At 30.5% G+C, this 18,286-nt stretch overlaps 1 protein-coding gene across 50 annotated transcripts in view; it reads right to left on the bottom strand.

Moving 5' to 3' along the window:
- Window positions 1-18,286, bottom strand: part of LOC123869491 (mucin-19-like) — a 52,775-nt gene that overhangs the window by 19,245 nt on the left and 15,244 nt on the right. For 23 of the 50 annotated variants that reach the window (XM_045912415.1, XM_045912437.1, XM_045912426.1 and 20 more), the window contains 36 exons: window positions 17,789-17,848; window positions 17,249-17,299; window positions 16,576-16,623; window positions 16,047-16,094; window positions 15,068-15,106; window positions 14,755-14,793; window positions 14,445-14,480; window positions 14,133-14,168; window positions 13,523-13,570; window positions 12,995-13,042; window positions 12,341-12,379; window positions 12,028-12,066; window positions 11,718-11,753; window positions 11,406-11,441; window positions 10,796-10,843; window positions 10,267-10,314; window positions 9,328-9,366; window positions 9,015-9,053; window positions 8,705-8,740; window positions 8,393-8,428; window positions 7,783-7,830; window positions 7,254-7,301; window positions 6,315-6,353; window positions 6,002-6,040; window positions 5,692-5,727; window positions 5,380-5,415; window positions 4,770-4,817; window positions 4,241-4,288; window positions 3,587-3,625; window positions 3,274-3,312; window positions 2,964-2,999; window positions 2,652-2,687; window positions 2,042-2,089; window positions 1,513-1,560; window positions 574-612; window positions 261-299 (listed from right to left, as the gene is read on the bottom strand). In XM_045912415.1, the coding sequence (XP_045768371.1) occupies window positions 261-299; window positions 574-612; window positions 1,513-1,560; window positions 2,042-2,089; window positions 2,652-2,687; window positions 2,964-2,999; window positions 3,274-3,312; window positions 3,587-3,625; window positions 4,241-4,288; window positions 4,770-4,817; window positions 5,380-5,415; window positions 5,692-5,727; window positions 6,002-6,040; window positions 6,315-6,353; window positions 7,254-7,301; window positions 7,783-7,830; window positions 8,393-8,428; window positions 8,705-8,740; window positions 9,015-9,053; window positions 9,328-9,366; window positions 10,267-10,314; window positions 10,796-10,843; window positions 11,406-11,441; window positions 11,718-11,753; window positions 12,028-12,066; window positions 12,341-12,379; window positions 12,995-13,042; window positions 13,523-13,570; window positions 14,133-14,168; window positions 14,445-14,480; window positions 14,755-14,793; window positions 15,068-15,106; window positions 16,047-16,094; window positions 16,576-16,623; window positions 17,249-17,299; window positions 17,789-17,848 (1,515 nt within the window). The remainder of the gene's footprint in view (window positions 1-260; window positions 300-573; window positions 613-1,512; window positions 1,561-2,041; window positions 2,090-2,651; window positions 2,688-2,963; window positions 3,000-3,273; window positions 3,313-3,586; window positions 3,626-4,240; window positions 4,289-4,769; window positions 4,818-5,379; window positions 5,416-5,691; window positions 5,728-6,001; window positions 6,041-6,314; window positions 6,354-7,253; window positions 7,302-7,782; window positions 7,831-8,392; window positions 8,429-8,704; window positions 8,741-9,014; window positions 9,054-9,327; window positions 9,367-10,266; window positions 10,315-10,795; window positions 10,844-11,405; window positions 11,442-11,717; window positions 11,754-12,027; window positions 12,067-12,340; window positions 12,380-12,994; window positions 13,043-13,522; window positions 13,571-14,132; window positions 14,169-14,444; window positions 14,481-14,754; window positions 14,794-15,067; window positions 15,107-16,046; window positions 16,095-16,575; window positions 16,624-17,248; window positions 17,300-17,788; window positions 17,849-18,286) is intronic. The other 27 variants (XM_045912440.1, XM_045912445.1, XM_045912448.1 and 24 more) reach the window with 15 other exon arrangements.

Below are 18,286 nucleotides of genomic sequence, written 5' to 3'. Positions count from 1 at the left end.
TTGAAAACATTGAATAAATAACATAAAAATTAATAAGAATAAATGATTATAATAATTAAACTCACACTCATGATTTACTACCACCCATTATGCATCCGTTTCATAAACTACTATTAAATCATCTAATCATTCAGTAGTAATAACTAAAATACTACTTTCATTCATATTATTGCAAATGTATTATCTTCATATTAAAGTACCAATGACACTTCTTGTAATAAAATATGAATGTATATTTATTCAAGTCTTTTAATACTTACGTTCAGATCCAGGAGCCGGGCTGGTAGAGTTGGTAGCAGCTGTAACAAGTATATTGATAACATTGAATAAATAAAATGTTAATTAATAAGAATGAAGGATAATAATAATTAAACTCACACTCATGTTTTACTATCACCCACAATGCAACCGTTTCATAAACTACTAATAAATCATCTTATAATTCATAGTAATAACTAAACTAATATCTTCACTCATATTATTTGCAAATTCATTATCTTAATATTAAAGTACCAATGATATTTCTGGTAATAAAATATGAATCAATATTTTTTCAAGTCTTTTAATACTTACGTCCAGATCCAGGAGCCGGGCTGGTAGAGTCGGTAACAACTGTAAGTGGTATATTGAAAACATTGAATAAATAACATAATCATTAATAAGAATAAATAATTATAATAATTAATATACAATAAAATTGTTAAGGGACAATATCTATACAAGACACATTTTGGGTAATAATAATTAACAATGTAGAATTGACATTATCGGATATTATAATACATAGATAATGGAATATGTAACTAAAACTGTAACTGGGCTATTTCTGTACATCTAAATTTATAAAAGGAAATGGTGACTGATTAAATAGTTTACTGACTGACTGATCTATCAACGCACAGCTAAAAGTACCGAACGGATCAGTTTGAGATTTGGCATGCAGATGCTTATTATGATGTAAATATCCGCTTAGAAAGCTTTTACGAAAATTAGGTGTTTGAAATTTGTGTTGTTCACGCGGATGAAATCGCGGGCATGAGCTAGTTGAATATAAAGTAGGGTTAAATATTATTACTATCGATATAGAATACGAAACAGTTTTTTTAAATTTTTATTTGTCTATCTTGGCGCGCATCTCGCTAAACGGACCTACTGAAAGGATTTCACCACCACATTCATATTTATAGCTTATTCTCCAGTGTAACAATTATAAAGGATAGTTATAATCACCAAAATAATAGGACTCGTTCGGGATAGGGAATGGCAACTTTTGTTGATGCTACTCCATAACTCCGTCAAATCTTTATTGAATTAGGCAATTCTTTTTTATTTATGACAATATTTCTATCACAATATAGAGCTAATAAAATGAGTAACAGCAAGTCAATGGCAATTATTGAAATAGCTTAGTAAAAGTTGACTTTTAACCATGCATCTCTAACTATGACGATGACGGCGATACAAGAATTATTATTTCGGGCTTAAATAAAATTAGAAATAAAATATCCTTACCGACAGAAATTGCGGTTGCAGTAGCTGAGCTGTTGCCTGAAGCGGTAGCTGTATTGTAAAAGCGAATTAGTATGATGTAAAAAGGAAACATTAATTGTGCGTGTTTTCTGTAATAATTTTGTGTCGTTAGATGAAAACATGTTCATTCATTCATTCGTTCATAATTTTTTCGCACACTTAACCTTTGTTGGCAAAATAAAGATAAAATATAAGTGCCTTATAAGAAGTATCGTTTGGCCGGGAATTCGCTTAGACTCACTGGTTGCAAAATAATGCCACTTAATTTATAAAATTTCTGTTCACTTACGCTTAATAATTTTGCCAGGATAAAATACAACGAAACCATTTTGAAACATTGAAAAACATAATAATTCAAATAGTTGACAGTATTTTAACAATCGCATACAAGCTCAGCTGAGTGCCGTGCGTACTGCGCAGGTACTCGGTGTTGGCTTAAGCTTGCATCTAAATATCATTTTTTTTTTAGTTACCTGTACTCTAATGATAAATAAATTTTATAATAATTTACCGTTGGCTGTTGCAGTTGCATCAGAAGATCCACCGCTGGTGTTATTTTCTACAAAAAAAATTGAACTATTTCAGGATATCAAGCAGTAGGCCATGTTTCAGTAACATCTTATTGTTGGTTGGCCGTACATAATAATTATAATTAAAGCAATGCAAACATGACTATCTTTACTTCTATAACAGCTATTAAAATCATGATAAAAAATTTGAACTGTTTTGACATTGCACCAGATCCAGAGCCTATTGTTTTATCTAATCTAAGGAAGGTATCACTCGGGAGGATAAACTAATATTTCTTTTGACTTTCGCTTTCATGTTCTGCAGGCACCCTGATTTTTTTTTCATGAATTGAAACGTGACTCCATACTGTGGTAACATGTTTAAGGCCACGCAAGCCGCCGCAGTACTACAAGGGTATTATTATGTTAATATCATCTAATATCTCAGTAAACTAAAAGACTTATGTAATCGAAATATCAAAATTTAACTCCATATCTTCACACATTATTTTCAACTTTGCTATCTTGATATTAAAGTACCAATGCCATTAATGCCGATAAAATAGCATAATTAAAAGAATCCAATAGTTTTTCAAGTCTCTTAATACTTACGTTCAGGTACAGCAGGCGAGCTGGTAGAATTGGTAGCTGTAAGTGGTATATTGAAAAAATTGAATAAATAACGTAATAATTAATAAGAATAAATGATTGTAGTAATTAAACTCACACTCGTGTTTTACTACCACCCATTATGCAACCGTTTCATAAACTCCTACTAGATCATCTAATTATTCAGTAGTAATCACTAAAATAATATCTTCATTCTTATTACTTGCAAATTCATTATCTCGATATTAAAGAACCAATGACATTTCTGGTAATTAAATATCAATCAATGTTTTTTCCAAGCCTTTTAATACTTACGTTCAGATCCAGTAGACGAGCATGTAGAGTTGTCAGCTGTAAGTGGTATATTGAAAACATTGAATAAATAACATAAAAATTAATAAGAATAAATGATCATAACAATTAAACTCACACTCATGATTTACTACCACCCATTATGCATCCGTTTCATAAACTACTATTAAATCATCTAATCATTCAGTAGTAATAACTAAAATACTACTTTCATTCATATTATTGCAAATGTATTATCTTCATATTAAAGTACCAATGACACTTCTGGTAATAAAATATGAATGTATATTTATTCAAGTCTTTTAATACTTACGTTCAGATCCAGGAGCCGGGCTGGTAGAGTTGGTAGCAGCTGTAACAAGTATATTGATAACATTGAATAAATAAAATGTTAATTAATAAGAATGAAGGATAATAATAATTAAACTCACACTCATGTTTTACTATCACCCACAATGCAACCGTTTCATAAACTACTAATAAATCATCTTATAATTCATAGTAATAACTAAACTAATATCTTCACTCATATTATTTGCAAATTCATTATCTTAATATTAAAGTACCAATGATATTTCTGGTAATAAAATATGAATCAATATTTTTTCAAGTCTTTTAATACTTACGTCCAGATCCAGGAGCCGGGCTGGTAGAGTCGGTAACAACTGTAAGTGGTATATTGAAAACATTGAATAAATAACATAATCATTAATAAGAATAAATAATTATAATAATTAATATACAATAAAATTGTTAAGGGACAATATCTATACAAGACACATTTTGGGTAGTAATAATTAACAATGTAGAATTGACATTATCGGATATCTTAAATATTATTACTATCGATATAGAATACGAAACAGTTTTTTAAAATTTTTATTTGTCTATCTTGGCGCGCATCTCGCTAAACGGACCTACTGAAAGGATTTCACCACCACATTCATATTTATAGCTTATTCTCCAGTGTAACAATTATAAAGGATAGTTATAATCACCAAAATAATAGGACTCGTTCGGGATAGGGAATGGCAACTTTTGTTGATGCTACTCCATAACTCCTTCAAATCTTTATGGAATTAGGCAATTCTTTTTTATTTATGACAATATTTCTATCACAATATAGAGCTAATAAAATGAGTAACAGCGAGTCAATAGCAATTATTGAAATAGCTTAGTAAAAGTTGACTTTTAACCATGCATCTCTAACTATGACGATGACGGCGATACAAGAATTATTATTTCGGGCTTAAATAAAATTAGAAATAAAATATCCTTACCGACAGAAATTGCGGTTGCAGTAGCTGAGCTGTTGCCTGAAGCGGTAGCTGTATTGTAAAAGCGAATTAGTATGATGTAAAAAGGAAACATTAATTGTGCGTGTTTTCTGTAGTAATTTTGTGTCGTTAGATAAAAACATGTTCATTGATTCATTCGTTCATAATTTTTTCGCACACTTAACCTTTGTTGGCAAAATAAAGATATAATATAAGTGCCTTATAAGAAGTATCGTTTGGCCGGGAATTCGCTTAGACTCACTGGTTGCAAAATAATGCCACTTAATTTATAAAATTTCTGTTCACTTACGCTTAATAATTTTGCCAGGATAAAATACAACGAAACCATTTTGAAACATTGAAAAACATAATAATTCAAATAGTTGACAGTATTTTAACAATTGCATACAAGCTCAGCTGAGTGCCGTGCGTACTGCGCAGGTACTCGGTGTTGGCTTAAGCTTGCATCTAAATATCATTTTTTTTTTAGTTACCTGTACTCTAATGATAAATAAATTTTATAATAATTTACCGTTGGCTGTTGCAGTTGCATCAGAAGATCCACCGCTGGTGTTATTTTCTACAAAAAAAATTGAACTATTTCAGGATATCAAGCAGTAGGCCATGTTTCAGTAACATCTTATTGTTGGTAGACCGTACATAATAATTATAATTAAAGCAATGCAAACATGACTATCTTTACTTCTATAACAGCTATTAAAATCATGATAAAAAATTTGAACTGTTTTGACATTGCACCAGATCCAGAGCCTATTGTTTTATCTAATCTAAGGAAGGTATCACTCGGGAGGATAAACTAATATTTCTTTTGACTCTCGCTTTCATGTTCTGCAGGCACCCTGATTTTTTTTTCATGAATTGAAACGTGGCTCCATACTGTGGTAACATGTTTAAGGCCACGCAAGCCGCCGCAGTACTACAAGGGTATTATTATGTTAATATCATCTAATATCTCAGTAAACTAAAAGACTTATGTAATCGAAATATCAAAATTTAACTCCATATCTTCACACATTATTTTCAACTTTGCTATCTTGATATTAAAGTACCAATGCCATTAATGCCGATAAAATAGCATAATTAAAAGAATTCAATAGTTTTTCAAGTCTCTTAATACTTACGTTCAGGTACAGCAGGCGAGCTGGTAGAATTGGTAGCTGTAAGTGGTATATTGAAAAAATTGAATAAATAACGTAATAATTAATAAGAATAAATGATTGTAGTAATTAAACTCACACTCGTGTTTTACTACCACCCATTATGCAACCGTTTCATAAACTACTACTAGATCATCTAATTATTCAGTAGTAATCACTAAAATAATATCTTCATTCTTATTACTTGCAAATTTACTATCTCGATATTAAAGAACCAATGACATTTCTGGTAATTAAATATCAATCAATGTTTTTTCCAAACCTTTTAATACTTACGTTCAGATCCAGTAGACGAGCATGTAGAGTTGTCAGCTGTAAGTGGTATATTGAAAACATTGAATAAATAACATAAAAATTAATAAGAATAAATGATTATAATAATTAAACTCACACTCATGATTTACTACCACCCATTATGCATCCGTTTCATAAACTACTATTAAATCATCTAATAATTCAGTAGTAATAACTAAAATACTACTTTCATTCATATTATTGCAAATGTATTATCTTCATATTAAAGTACCAATGACACTTCTGGTAATAAAATATGAATGTATATTTATTCAAGTCTTTTAATACTTACGTTCAGATCCAGGAACCGGGCTGGTAGAGTTGGTAGCAGCTGTAACAAGTATATTGATAACATTGAATAAATAAAATGTTAATTAATAAGAATGAAGGATAATAATAATTAAACTCACACTCATGTTTTACTATCACCCACAATGCAACCGTTTCATAAACTACTAATAAATCATCTTATAATTCATAGTAATAACTAAACTAATATCTTCACTCATATTATTTGCAAATTCATTATCTTAATATTAAAGTACCAATGATATTTCTGGTAATAAAATATGAATCAATATTTTTTCAAGTCTTTTAATACTTACGTCCAGATCCAGGAGCCGGGCTGGTAGAGTCGGTAACAACTGTAAGTGGTATATTGAAAACATTGAATAAATAACATAATCATTAATAAGAATAAATAATTATAATAATTAATATACAATAAAATTGTTAAGGGACAATATCTATACAAGACACATTTTGGGTAATAATAATTAACAATGTAGAATTGACATTATCGGATATTATAATACATAGATAATGGAATATGTAACTAAAACTGTAACTGGGCTATTTCTGTACATCTAAATTTATAAAAGGAAATGGTGACTGATTAAATAGTTTACTGACTGACTGATCTATCAACGCACAGCTAAAAGTACCGAACGGATCAGTTTGAGATTTGGCATGCAGATGCTTATTATGATGTAAATATCCGCTTAGAAAGCTTTTACGAAAATTAGGTGTTTGAAATTTGTGTTGTTCACGCGGATGAAATCGCGGGCATGAGCTAGTTGAATATAAAGTAGGGTTAAATATTATTACTATCGATATAGAATACGAAACAGTTTTTTAAAATTTTTATTTGTCTATCTTGGCGCGCATCTCGCTAAACGGACCTACTGAAAGGATTTTACCACCACATTCATATTTATAGCTTATTCTCCAGTGTAACAATTATAAAGGATAGTTATAATCACCAAAATAATAGGACTCGTTCGGGATAGGGAATGGCAACTTTTGTTGATGCTACTCCATAACTCCTTCAAATCTTTATCGAATTAGGCAATTCTTTTTTATTTATGACAATATTTCTATCACAATATAGAGCTAATAAAATGAGTAACAGCGAGTCAATAGCAATTATTGAAATAGCTTAGTAAAAATTGACTTTTAACCATGCATCTCTAACTATGACGATGACGGCGATACAAGAATTATTATTTCGGGCTTAAATAAAATTAGAAATAAAATATCCTTACCGACAGAAATTGCGGTTGCAGTAGCTGAGCTGTTGCCTGAAGCGGTAGCTGTATTGTAAAAGCGAATTAGTATGATGTAAAAAGGAAACATTAATTGTGCGTGTTTTCTGTAATAATTTTGTGTCGTTAGATGAAAACATGTTCATTCATTCATTCGTTCATAATTTTTTCGCACACTTAACCTTTGTTGGCAAAATAAAGATATAATATAAGTGCCTTATAAGAAGTATCGTTTGGCCGGGAATTCGCTTAGACTCACTGGTTGCAAAATAATGCCACTTAATTTATAAAATTTCTGTTCACTTACGCTTAATAATTTTGCCAGGATAAAATACAACGAAACCATTTTGAAACATTGAAAAACATAATAATTCAAATAGTTGACAGTATTTTAACAATCGCATACAAGCTCAGCTGAGTGCCGTGCGTACTGCGCAGATACTCGGTGTTAGCTTAAGCTTGCATCTAAATATCATTTTTTTTTTAGTTACCTGTACTCTAATGATAAATAAATTTTATAATAATTTACCGTTGGCTGTTGCAGTTGCATCAGAAGATCCACCGCTGGTGTTATTTTCTACAAAAAAAATTGAACTATTTCAGGATATCAAGCAGTAGGCCATGTTTCAGTAACATCTTATTGTTGGTAGACCGTACATAATAATTATAATTAAAGCAATGCAAACATGACTATCTTTACTTCTATAACAGCTATTAAAATCATGATAAAAAATTTGAACTGTTTTGACATTGCACCAGATCCAGAGCCTATTGTTTTATCTAATCTAAGGAAGGTATCACTCGGGAGGATAAACTAATATTTCTTTTGACTCTCGCTTTCATGTTCTGCAGGCACCCTGATTTTTTTTTCATGAATTGAAACGTGGCTCCATACTGTGGTAACATGTTTAAGGCCACGCAAGCCGCCGCAGTACTACAAGGGTATTATTATGTTAATATCATCTAATATCTCAGTAAACTAAAAGACTTATGTAATCGAAATATCAAAATTTAACTCCATATCTTCACACATTATTTTCAACTTTGCTATCTTGATATTAAAGTACCAATGCCATTAATGCCGATAAAATAGCATAATTAAAAGAATTCAATAGTTTTTCAAGTCTCTTAATACTTACGTTCAGGTACAGCAGGCGAGCTGGTAGAATTGGTAGCTGTAAGTGGTATATTGAAAAAATTGAATAAATAACGTAATAATTAATAAGAATAAATGATTGTAGTAATTAAACTCACACTCGTGTTTTACTACCACCCATTATGCAACCGTTTCATAAACTACTACTAGATCATCTAATTATTCAGTAGTAATCACTAAAATAATATCTTCATTCTTATTACTTGCAAATTTACTATCTCGATATTAAAGAACCAATGACATTTCTGGTAATTAAATATCAATCAATGTTTTTTCCAAGCCTTTTAATACTTACGTTCAGATCCAGTAGACGAGCATGTAGAGTTGTCAGCTGTAAGTGGTATATTGAAAACATTGAATAAATAACATAAAAATTAATAAGAATAAATGATTATAATAATTAAACTCACACTCATGATTTACTACCACCCATTATGCATCCGTTTCATAAACTACTATTAAATCATCTAATCATTCAGTAGTAATAACTAAAATACTACTTTCATTCATATTATTGCAAATGTATTATCTTCATATTAAAGTACCAATGACACTTCTTGTAATAAAATATGAATGTATATTTATTCAAGTCTTTTAATACTTACGTTCAGATCCAGGAGCCGGGCTGGTAGAGTTGGTAGCAGCTGTAACAAGTATATTGATAACATTGAATAAATAAAATGTTAATTAATAAGAATGAAGGATAATAATAATTAAACTCACACTCATGTTTTACTATCACCCACAATGCAACCGTTTCATAAACTACTAATAAATCATCTTATAATTCATAGTAATAACTAAACTAATATCTTCACTCATATTATTTGCAAATTCATTATCTTAATATTAAAGTACCAATGATATTTCTGGTAATAAAATATGAATCAATATTTTTTCAAGTCTTTTAATACTTACGTCCAGATCCAGGAGCCGGGCTGGTAGAGTCGGTAACAACTGTAAGTGGTATATTGAAAACATTGAATAAATAACATAATCATTAATAAGAATAAATAATTATAATAATTAATATACAATAAAATTGTTAAGGGACAATATCTATACAAGACACATTTTGGGTAATAATAATTAACAATGTAGAATTGACATTATCGGATATTATAATACATAGATAATGGAATATGTAACTAAAACTGTAACTGGGCTATTTCTGTACATCTAAATTTATAAAAGGAAATGGTGACTGATTAAATAGTTTACTGACTGACTGATCTATTAACGCACAGCTAAAAGTACCGAACGGATCAGTTTGAGATTTGGCATGCAGATGCTTATTATGATGTAAATATCCGCTTAGAAAGCTTTTACGAAAATTAGGTGTTTGAAATTTGTGTTGTTCACGCGGATGAAATCGCGGGCATGAGCTAGTTGAATATAAAGTAGGGTTAAATATTATTACTATCGATATAGAATACGAAACAGTTTTTTAAAATTTTTATTTGTCTATCTTGGCGCGCATCTCGCTAAACGGACCTACTGAAAGGATTTTACCACCACATTCATATTTATAGCTTATTCTCCAGTGTAACAATTATAAAGGATAGTTATAATCACCAAAATAATAGGACTCGTTCGGGATAGGGAATGGCAACTTTTGTTGATGCTACTCCATAACTCCTTCAAATCTTTATCGAATTAGGCAATTCTTTTTTATTTATGACAATATTTCTATCACAATATAGAGCTAATAAAATGAGTAACAGCGAGTCAATAGCAATTATTGAAATAGCTTAGTAAAAATTGACTTTTAACCATGCATCTCTAACTATGACGATGACGGCGATACAAGAATTATTATTTCGGGCTTAAATAAAATTAGAAATAAAATATCCTTACCGACAGAAATTGCGGTTGCAGTAGCTGAGCTGTTGCCTGAAGCGGTAGCTGTATTGTAAAAGCGAATTAGTATGATGTAAAAAGGAAACATTAATTGTGCGTGTTTTCTGTAATAATTTTGTGTCGTTAGATGAAAACATGTTCATTCATTCATTCGTTCATAATTTTTTCGCACACTTAACCTTTGTTGGCAAAATAAAGATATAATATAAGTGCCTTATAAGAAGTATCGTTTGGCCGGGAATTCGCTTAGACTCACTGGTTGCAAAATAATGCCACTTAATTTATAAAATTTCTGTTCACTTACGCTTAATAATTTTGCCAGGATAAAATACAACGAAACCATTTTGAAACATTGAAAAACATAATAATTCAAATAGTTGACAGTATTTTAACAATCGCATACAAGCTCAGCTGAGTGCCGTGCGTACTGCGCAGATACTCGGTGTTAGCTTAAGCTTGCATCTAAATATCATTTTTTTTTTAGTTACCTGTACTCTAATGATAAATAAATTTTATAATAATTTACCGTTGGCTGTTGCAGTTGCATCAGAAGATCCACCGCTGGTGTTATTTTCTACAAAAAAAATTGAACTATTTCAGGATATCAAGCAGTAGGCCATGTTTCAGTAACATCTTATTGTTGGTAGACCGTACATAATAATTATAATTAAAGCAATGCAAACATGACTATCTTTACTTCTATAACAGCTATTAAAATCATGATAAAAAATTTGAACTGTTTTGACATTGCACCAGATCCAGAGCCTATTGTTTTATCTAATCTAAGGAAGGTATCACTCGGGAGGATAAACTAATATTTCTTTTGACTCTCGCTTTCATGTTCTGCAGGCACCCTGATTTTTTTTTCATGAATTGAAACGTGGCTCCATACTGTGGTAACATGTTTAAGGCCACGCAAGCCGCCGCAGTACTACAAGGGTATTATTATGTTAATATCATCTAATATCTCAGTAAACTAAAAGACTTATGTAATCGAAATATCAAAATTTAACTCCATATCTTCACACATTATTTTCAACTTTGCTATCTTGATATTAAAGTACCAATGCCATTAATGCCGATAAAATAGCATAATTAAAAGAATTCAATAGTTTTTCAAGTCTCTTAATACTTACGTTCAGGTACAGCAGGCGAGCTGGTAGAATTGGTAGCTGTAAGTGGTATATTGAAAAAATTGAATAAATAACGTAATAATTAATAAGAATAAATGATTGTAGTAATTAAACTCACACTCGTGTTTTACTACCACCCATTATGCAACCGTTTCATAAACTACTACTAGATCATCTAATTATTCAGTAGTAATCACTAAAATAATATCTTCATTCTTATTACTTGCAAATTTACTATCTCGATATTAAAGAACCAATGACATTTCTGGTAATTAAATATCAATCAATGTTTTTTCCAAGCCTTTTAATACTTACGTTCAGATCCAGTAGACGAGCATGTAGAGTTGTCAGCTGTAAGTGGTATATTGAAAACATTGAATAAATAACATAAAAATTAATAAGAATAAATGATTATAATAATTAAACTCACACTCATGATTTACTACCACCCATTATGCATCCGTTTCATAAACTACTATTAAATCATCTAATCATTCAGTAGTAATAACTAAAATACTACTTTCATTCATATTATTGCAAATGTATTATCTTCATATTAAAGTACCAATGACACTTCTTGTAATAAAATATGAATGTATATTTATTCAAGTCTTTTAATACTTACGTTCAGATCCAGGAGCCGGGCTGGTAGAGTTGGTAGCAGCTGTAACAAGTATATTGATAACATTGAATAAATAAAATGTTAATTAATAAGAATGAAGGATAATAATAATTAAACTCACACTCATGTTTTACTATCACCCACAATGCAACCGTTTCATAAACTACTAATAAATCATCTTATAATTCATAGTAATAACTAAACTAATATCTTCACTCATATTATTTGCAAATTCATTATCTTAATATTAAAGTACCAATGATATTTCTGGTAATAAAATATGAATCAATATTTTTTCAAGTCTTTTAATACTTACGTCCAGATCCAGGAGCCGGGCTGGTAGAGTCGGTAACAACTGTAAGTGGTATATTGAAAACATTGAATAAATAACATAATCATTAATAAGAATAAATAATTATAATAATTAATATACAATAAAATTGTTAAGGGACAATATCTATACAAGACACATTTTGGGTAATAATAATTAACAATGTAGAATTGACATTATCGGATATCTTAAATATTATTACTATCGATATAGAATACGAAACAGTTTTTTAAAATTTTTATTTGTCTATCTTGGCGCGCATCTCGCTAAACGGACCTACTGAAAGGATTTCACCACCACATTCATATTTATAGCTTATTCTCCAGTGTAACAATTATAAAGGATAGTTATAATCACCAAAATAATAGGACTCGTTCGGGATAGGGAATGGCAACTTTTGTTGATGCTACTCCATAACTCCTTCAAATCTTTATGGAATTAGGCAATTCTTTTTTATTTATGACAATATTTCTATCACAATATAGAGCTAATAAAATGAGTAACAGCGAGTCAATGGCAATTATTGAAATAGCTTAGTAAAAGTTGACTTTTAACCATGCATCTCTAACTATGACGATGACGGCGATACAAGAATTATTATTTCGGGCTTAAATAAAATTAGAAATAAAATATCCTTACCGACAGAAATTGCGGTTGCAGTAGCTGAGCTGTTGCCTGAAGCGGTAGCTGTATTGTAAAAGCGAATTAGTATGATGTAAAAAGGAAACATTAATTGTGCGTGTTTTCTGTAATAATTTTGTGTCGTTAGATGAAAACATGTTCATTCATTTATTCGTTCATAATTTTTTCGCACACTTAACCTTTGTTGGCAAAATAAAGATATAATATAAGTGCCTTATAAGAAGTATCGTTTGGCCGGGAATTCGCTTAGACTCACTGGTTGCAAAATAATGCCACTTAATTTATAAAATTTCTGTTCACTTACGCTTAATAATTTTGCCAGGATAAAATACAACGAAACCATTTCGAAACATTGAAAAACATAATAATTCAAATAGTTGACAGTATTTTAACAATCGCATACAAGCTCAGCTGAGTGCCGTGCGTACTGCGCAGGTACTCGGTGTTGGCTTAAGCTTGCATCTAAATATCATTTTTTTTTAGTTACCTGTACTCTAATGATAAATAAATTTTATAATAATTTACCGTTGGCTGTTGCAGTTGCATCAGAAGATCCACCGCTGGTGTTATTTTCTACAAAAAAAATTGAACTATTTCAGGATATCAAGCAGTAGGCCATGTGTCAGTAACATCTTATTGTTGGTAGACCGTACATAATAATTATAATTAAAGCAATGCAAACATGACTATCTTTACTTCTATAACAGCTATTAAAATCATGATAAAAAATTTGAACTGTTTTGACATTGCACCAGATCCAGAGCCTATTGGTTTATCTAATCTAAGGAAGGTATCACTCGGGAGGATAAACTAATATTTCTTTTGACTCTCGCTTTCATGTTCTGCAGGCACCTTGATTTTTTTTTCATGAATTGAAACGTGGCTCCATACTGTGGTAACATGTTTAAGGCCACGCAAGCCGCCGCAGTACTACAAGGGTATTATTATGTTTAGATCATCTAATATCTCAGTGAACTAAAAGACTTATGTAATCGAAATATCAAAATTTAACTCCATATCTTCACACATTATTTTCAACTTTGCTATCTTGATATTAAAGTACCAATGCCATAAATGCCGATAAAATAGCATAATTAAAAGAATTCAATAGTTTTTCAAGTCTCTTAATACTTACGTTCAGGTACAGCAGGCGAGCTGGTAGAATTGGTAGCTGTAAGTGGTATATTGAAAAAATTGAATAAATAACGTAATAATTAATAAGAATAAATGATTGTAGTAATTAAACTCACACTCGTGTTTTACTACCACCCATTATGCAACCGTTTCATAAACTACTACTAGATCATCTAATTATTCAGTAGTAATCACTAAAATAATATCTTCATTCTTATTACTTGCAAATTTACTATCTCGATATTAAAGAACCAATGACATTTCTGGTAATTAAATATCAATCAATGTTTTTTCCAAGCCTTTTAATACTTACGTTCAGATCCAGTAGACGAGCATGTAGAGTTGTCAGCTGTAAGTGGTATATTGAAAACATTGAATAAATAACATAAAAATTAATAAGAATAAATGATTATAATAATTAAACTCACACTCATGATTTACTACCACCCATTATGCATCCGTTTCATAAACTACTATTAAATCATCTAATAATTCAGTAGTAATAACTAAAATACTACTTTCATTCATATTATTGCAAATGTATTATCTTCATATTAAAGTACCAATGACACTTCTGGTAATAAAATATGAATGTATATTTATTCAAGTCTTTTAATACTTACGTTCAGATCCAGGAACCGGGCTGGTAGAGTTGGTAGCAGCTGTAACAAGTATATTGATAACATTGAATAAATAAAATGTTAATTAATAAGAATGAAGGATAATAATAATTAAACTCACACTCATGTTTTACTATCACCCACAATGCAACCGTTTCATAAACTACTAATAAATCATCTTATAATTCATAGTAATAACTAAACTAATATCTTCACTCATATTATTTGCAAATTCATTATCTTAATATTAAAGTACCAATGATATTTCTGGTAATAAAATATGAATCAATATTTTTTCAAGTCTTTTAATACTTACGTCCAGATCCAGGAGCCGGGCTGGTAGAGTCGGTAACAACTGTAAGTGGTATATTGAAAACATTGAATAAATAACATAATCATTAATAAGAATAAATAATTATAATAATTAATATACAATAAAATTGTTAAGGGACAATATCTATACAAGACACATTTTGGGTAATAATAATTAACAATGTAGAATTGACATTATCGGATATTATAATACATAGATAATGGAATATGTAACTAAAACTGTAACTGGGCTATTTCTGTACATCTAAATTTATAAAAGGAAATGGTGACTGATTAAATAGTTTACTGACTGACTGATCTATCAACGCACAGCTAAAAGTACCGAACGGATCAGTTTGAGATTTGGCATGCAGATGCTTATTATGATGTAAATATCCGCTTAGAAAGCTTTTACGAAAATTAGGTGTTTGAAATTTGTGTTGTTCACGCGGATGAAATCGCGGGCATGAGCTAGTTGAATATAAAGTAGGGTTAAATATTATTACTATCGATATAGAATACGAAACCTCCAGTTCCATGACTACCTACATATTTCATACATATCAAAGAGTTTTTTAAAATTTTTATTTGTCTATCTTGGCGCGCATCTCGCTAAACGGACCTACTGAAAGGATTTCACCACCACATTCATATTTATAGCTTATTCTCCAGTGTAACAATTATAAAGGATAGTTATAATCACCAAAATAATAGGACTCGTTCGGGATAGGGAATGGCAACTTTTGTTGATGCTACTCCATAACTCCTTCAAATCTTTATCGAATTAGGCAATTCTTTTTTATTTATGACAATATTTCTATCACAATATAGAGCTAATAAAATGAGTAACAGAAATTATTGAACAATTATTGAAATAGCTTAGTAAAAGTTGACTTTTAACCATGCATCTAACTATGACGATGACGGCGATACAAGAATTATTGTTTCGGGCTTAAATAAAATTAGAAATAAAATATCCTTACCGACAGAAATTGCGGTTGCAGTAGCTGAGCTGTTGCCTGAAGCGGTAGCTGTATTGTAAAAGCGAATTAGTATGATGTAAAAAGGAAACATTAATTGTGCGTGTTTTCTGTAATAATTTTGTGTTGTTAGATGAAAACGTGTTCATTCATACATTCGTTCATAATTTTTTCGCACACTTAACCTTTGTTGGTAAAATAAAGATATAATATAAGTGCCTTATAAGAAGTATCATTTGGCCGGGAATTCGCTTAGACTCACGGGTTGTAAAATAATGCCACTTAATTTTTAAAATTTCTGTTCACTTACGCTTAATAATTTTGCCAGGATAAAATACAACTAAACCATTTCAAAACATTGAAAAACATAATAATTCAAATAGTTGACAGTATTTTAACAATCGCATACAAGCTCAGCTGAGTGCCATGCGTATTGCGCAGGTATTCGGTGTTGGCTTAAGATTGCATCTAAATATCATTTTTTTTTTAGTTACCTGTACTCGAATGATAAATAAATTTTATAATAATTTACCGTCGGCTGTTGAAGTTGCATCAGAAGATCCACCGCTGGTGTTATTTTCTACAAAAAAAATTGAACTATTTCAGGATATCAAGCAGTAGGCCATGTTTCAGTAACATCTTATTGTTGGTAGACCGTACATAATAATTATAATTAAAGCAATGCAAACATTTATTAAATTTATTTATTTAATTATTTAATTAGAACGGACCTTTTAAGTCCAATTACACATGACTATCTTTGCTTCTATAACAGCTATTAAAATCATGATAAAAATTTTGAACTGTTTTGACATTGCACCAGATCCAGAGCCTATTGTTTTATATAATTTAAGGAAGGTATCACTCGGGAGGATAAACTAATATTTCTTTTAACTTTCGCTTTCATGTTCTGCAGGCACCCTGATTTTTTTTTTTCATGAATTGAAACGTGGCTCCATACTGTGGTAACATGTTTAAGGCCACGCAAGCCGCCGCAGTACTACAAGGGTATTATTATGTTTAGATCATCTAATATCTCAGTAAACTAAAAGACTTATATAATCGAAATATCAAAATTTAACTCTATATCGTCACATATTATTTGCGACTTTGCTTTTTTGATATTAAAGTACCAATGACATTCATGCCTAGAAAATAGAACAATTAAATGAATTAAATATATATTTTTTTCTTTTAATACTTACGTGTAGGTTCAGCAGGGGTTGGTTCTTCAGTATCACAGGACGGCGGTTCAGCTATAAGTGTTACATCGAAAACATAAAAAAGACGTGTAAGAAAAGAGAGGTCCCTTTTTGTCATTGTAATTATTTCTACAAACTTCGATAGGCAACTTTTAGTGAACGGTAATTTTACCACAAAATGCTTAAGAAATAAATATAGTTATGAATTAAGCAGGGATGTATCGCTCGGGAGGATAAAGCAATATTTTTTCGACTTTCGCTTTCATGTTCTGCAGGTACCCTGATTTTTTTTTAATAAATTGAAACGTGGTTCTATATTGCAGTAAAAAGTTTTAGGCCACGCAATCCTATTATGATATTATTATGTTTAGATCATAACTCAGTATACTGAAAGACTTAATCGAAATATTAAAATTTAACTCCATATCTTCACAAATTATTTGCGACTTTGCTTTCTTGATATGAAAGTACCAATGTCATTCATACCTAGAAAATAGTACAATTAAATGAATTCAATATATATTTTTTTCTTTTAATACTTACGTGTAGGTTCAGCAGGGGTTGGTTCTTCAGAATCACAGGACGGCGATTCAGCTGTAAGTGTTACATCAAAAATATTGAATAATAACAAAACTAAACGTGTAAGAAAAGAGAGATTCTTTTGTCATTGTAATTATTTCTAGAGACTTCGATGGTCAATTTTCGTAAACGGTATTATTTCCACAAGATATTCAAGAAACATCATGATGACGTAAGCAAAGGAGTTATCACTCGGGACGATATACCAAGATCAGTGTTATCTATACTAGTCTATACTAATATTATAAATGCGAAAGTGTGTCTGCCTGTCTGTCTGTCTGTATGTCTGTCTGTCTGTATATCTGTCTGTCTGTCTGTCTGTCTGCTACGTTTTCACGGCCCAACCGCTGAACCGATTTTGATGGAATTTGGTACAGACATGGGCTACATCCCGGGGAAGGACATAGGCTACTTTTTATCCCGGAAAATCAAAGAGTTTTTGCGGGATTTAAAAAACCGAAA

The sequence above is a fragment of the Maniola jurtina genome, chromosome 11 (assembly GCF_905333055.1).
Source record: "Maniola jurtina chromosome 11, ilManJurt1.1, whole genome shotgun sequence".
Classification (NCBI taxonomy): Eukaryota; Metazoa; Arthropoda; class Insecta; order Lepidoptera; family Nymphalidae; genus Maniola; species Maniola jurtina.
This window is presented reverse-complemented; position numbering and strand designations above follow the sequence as displayed.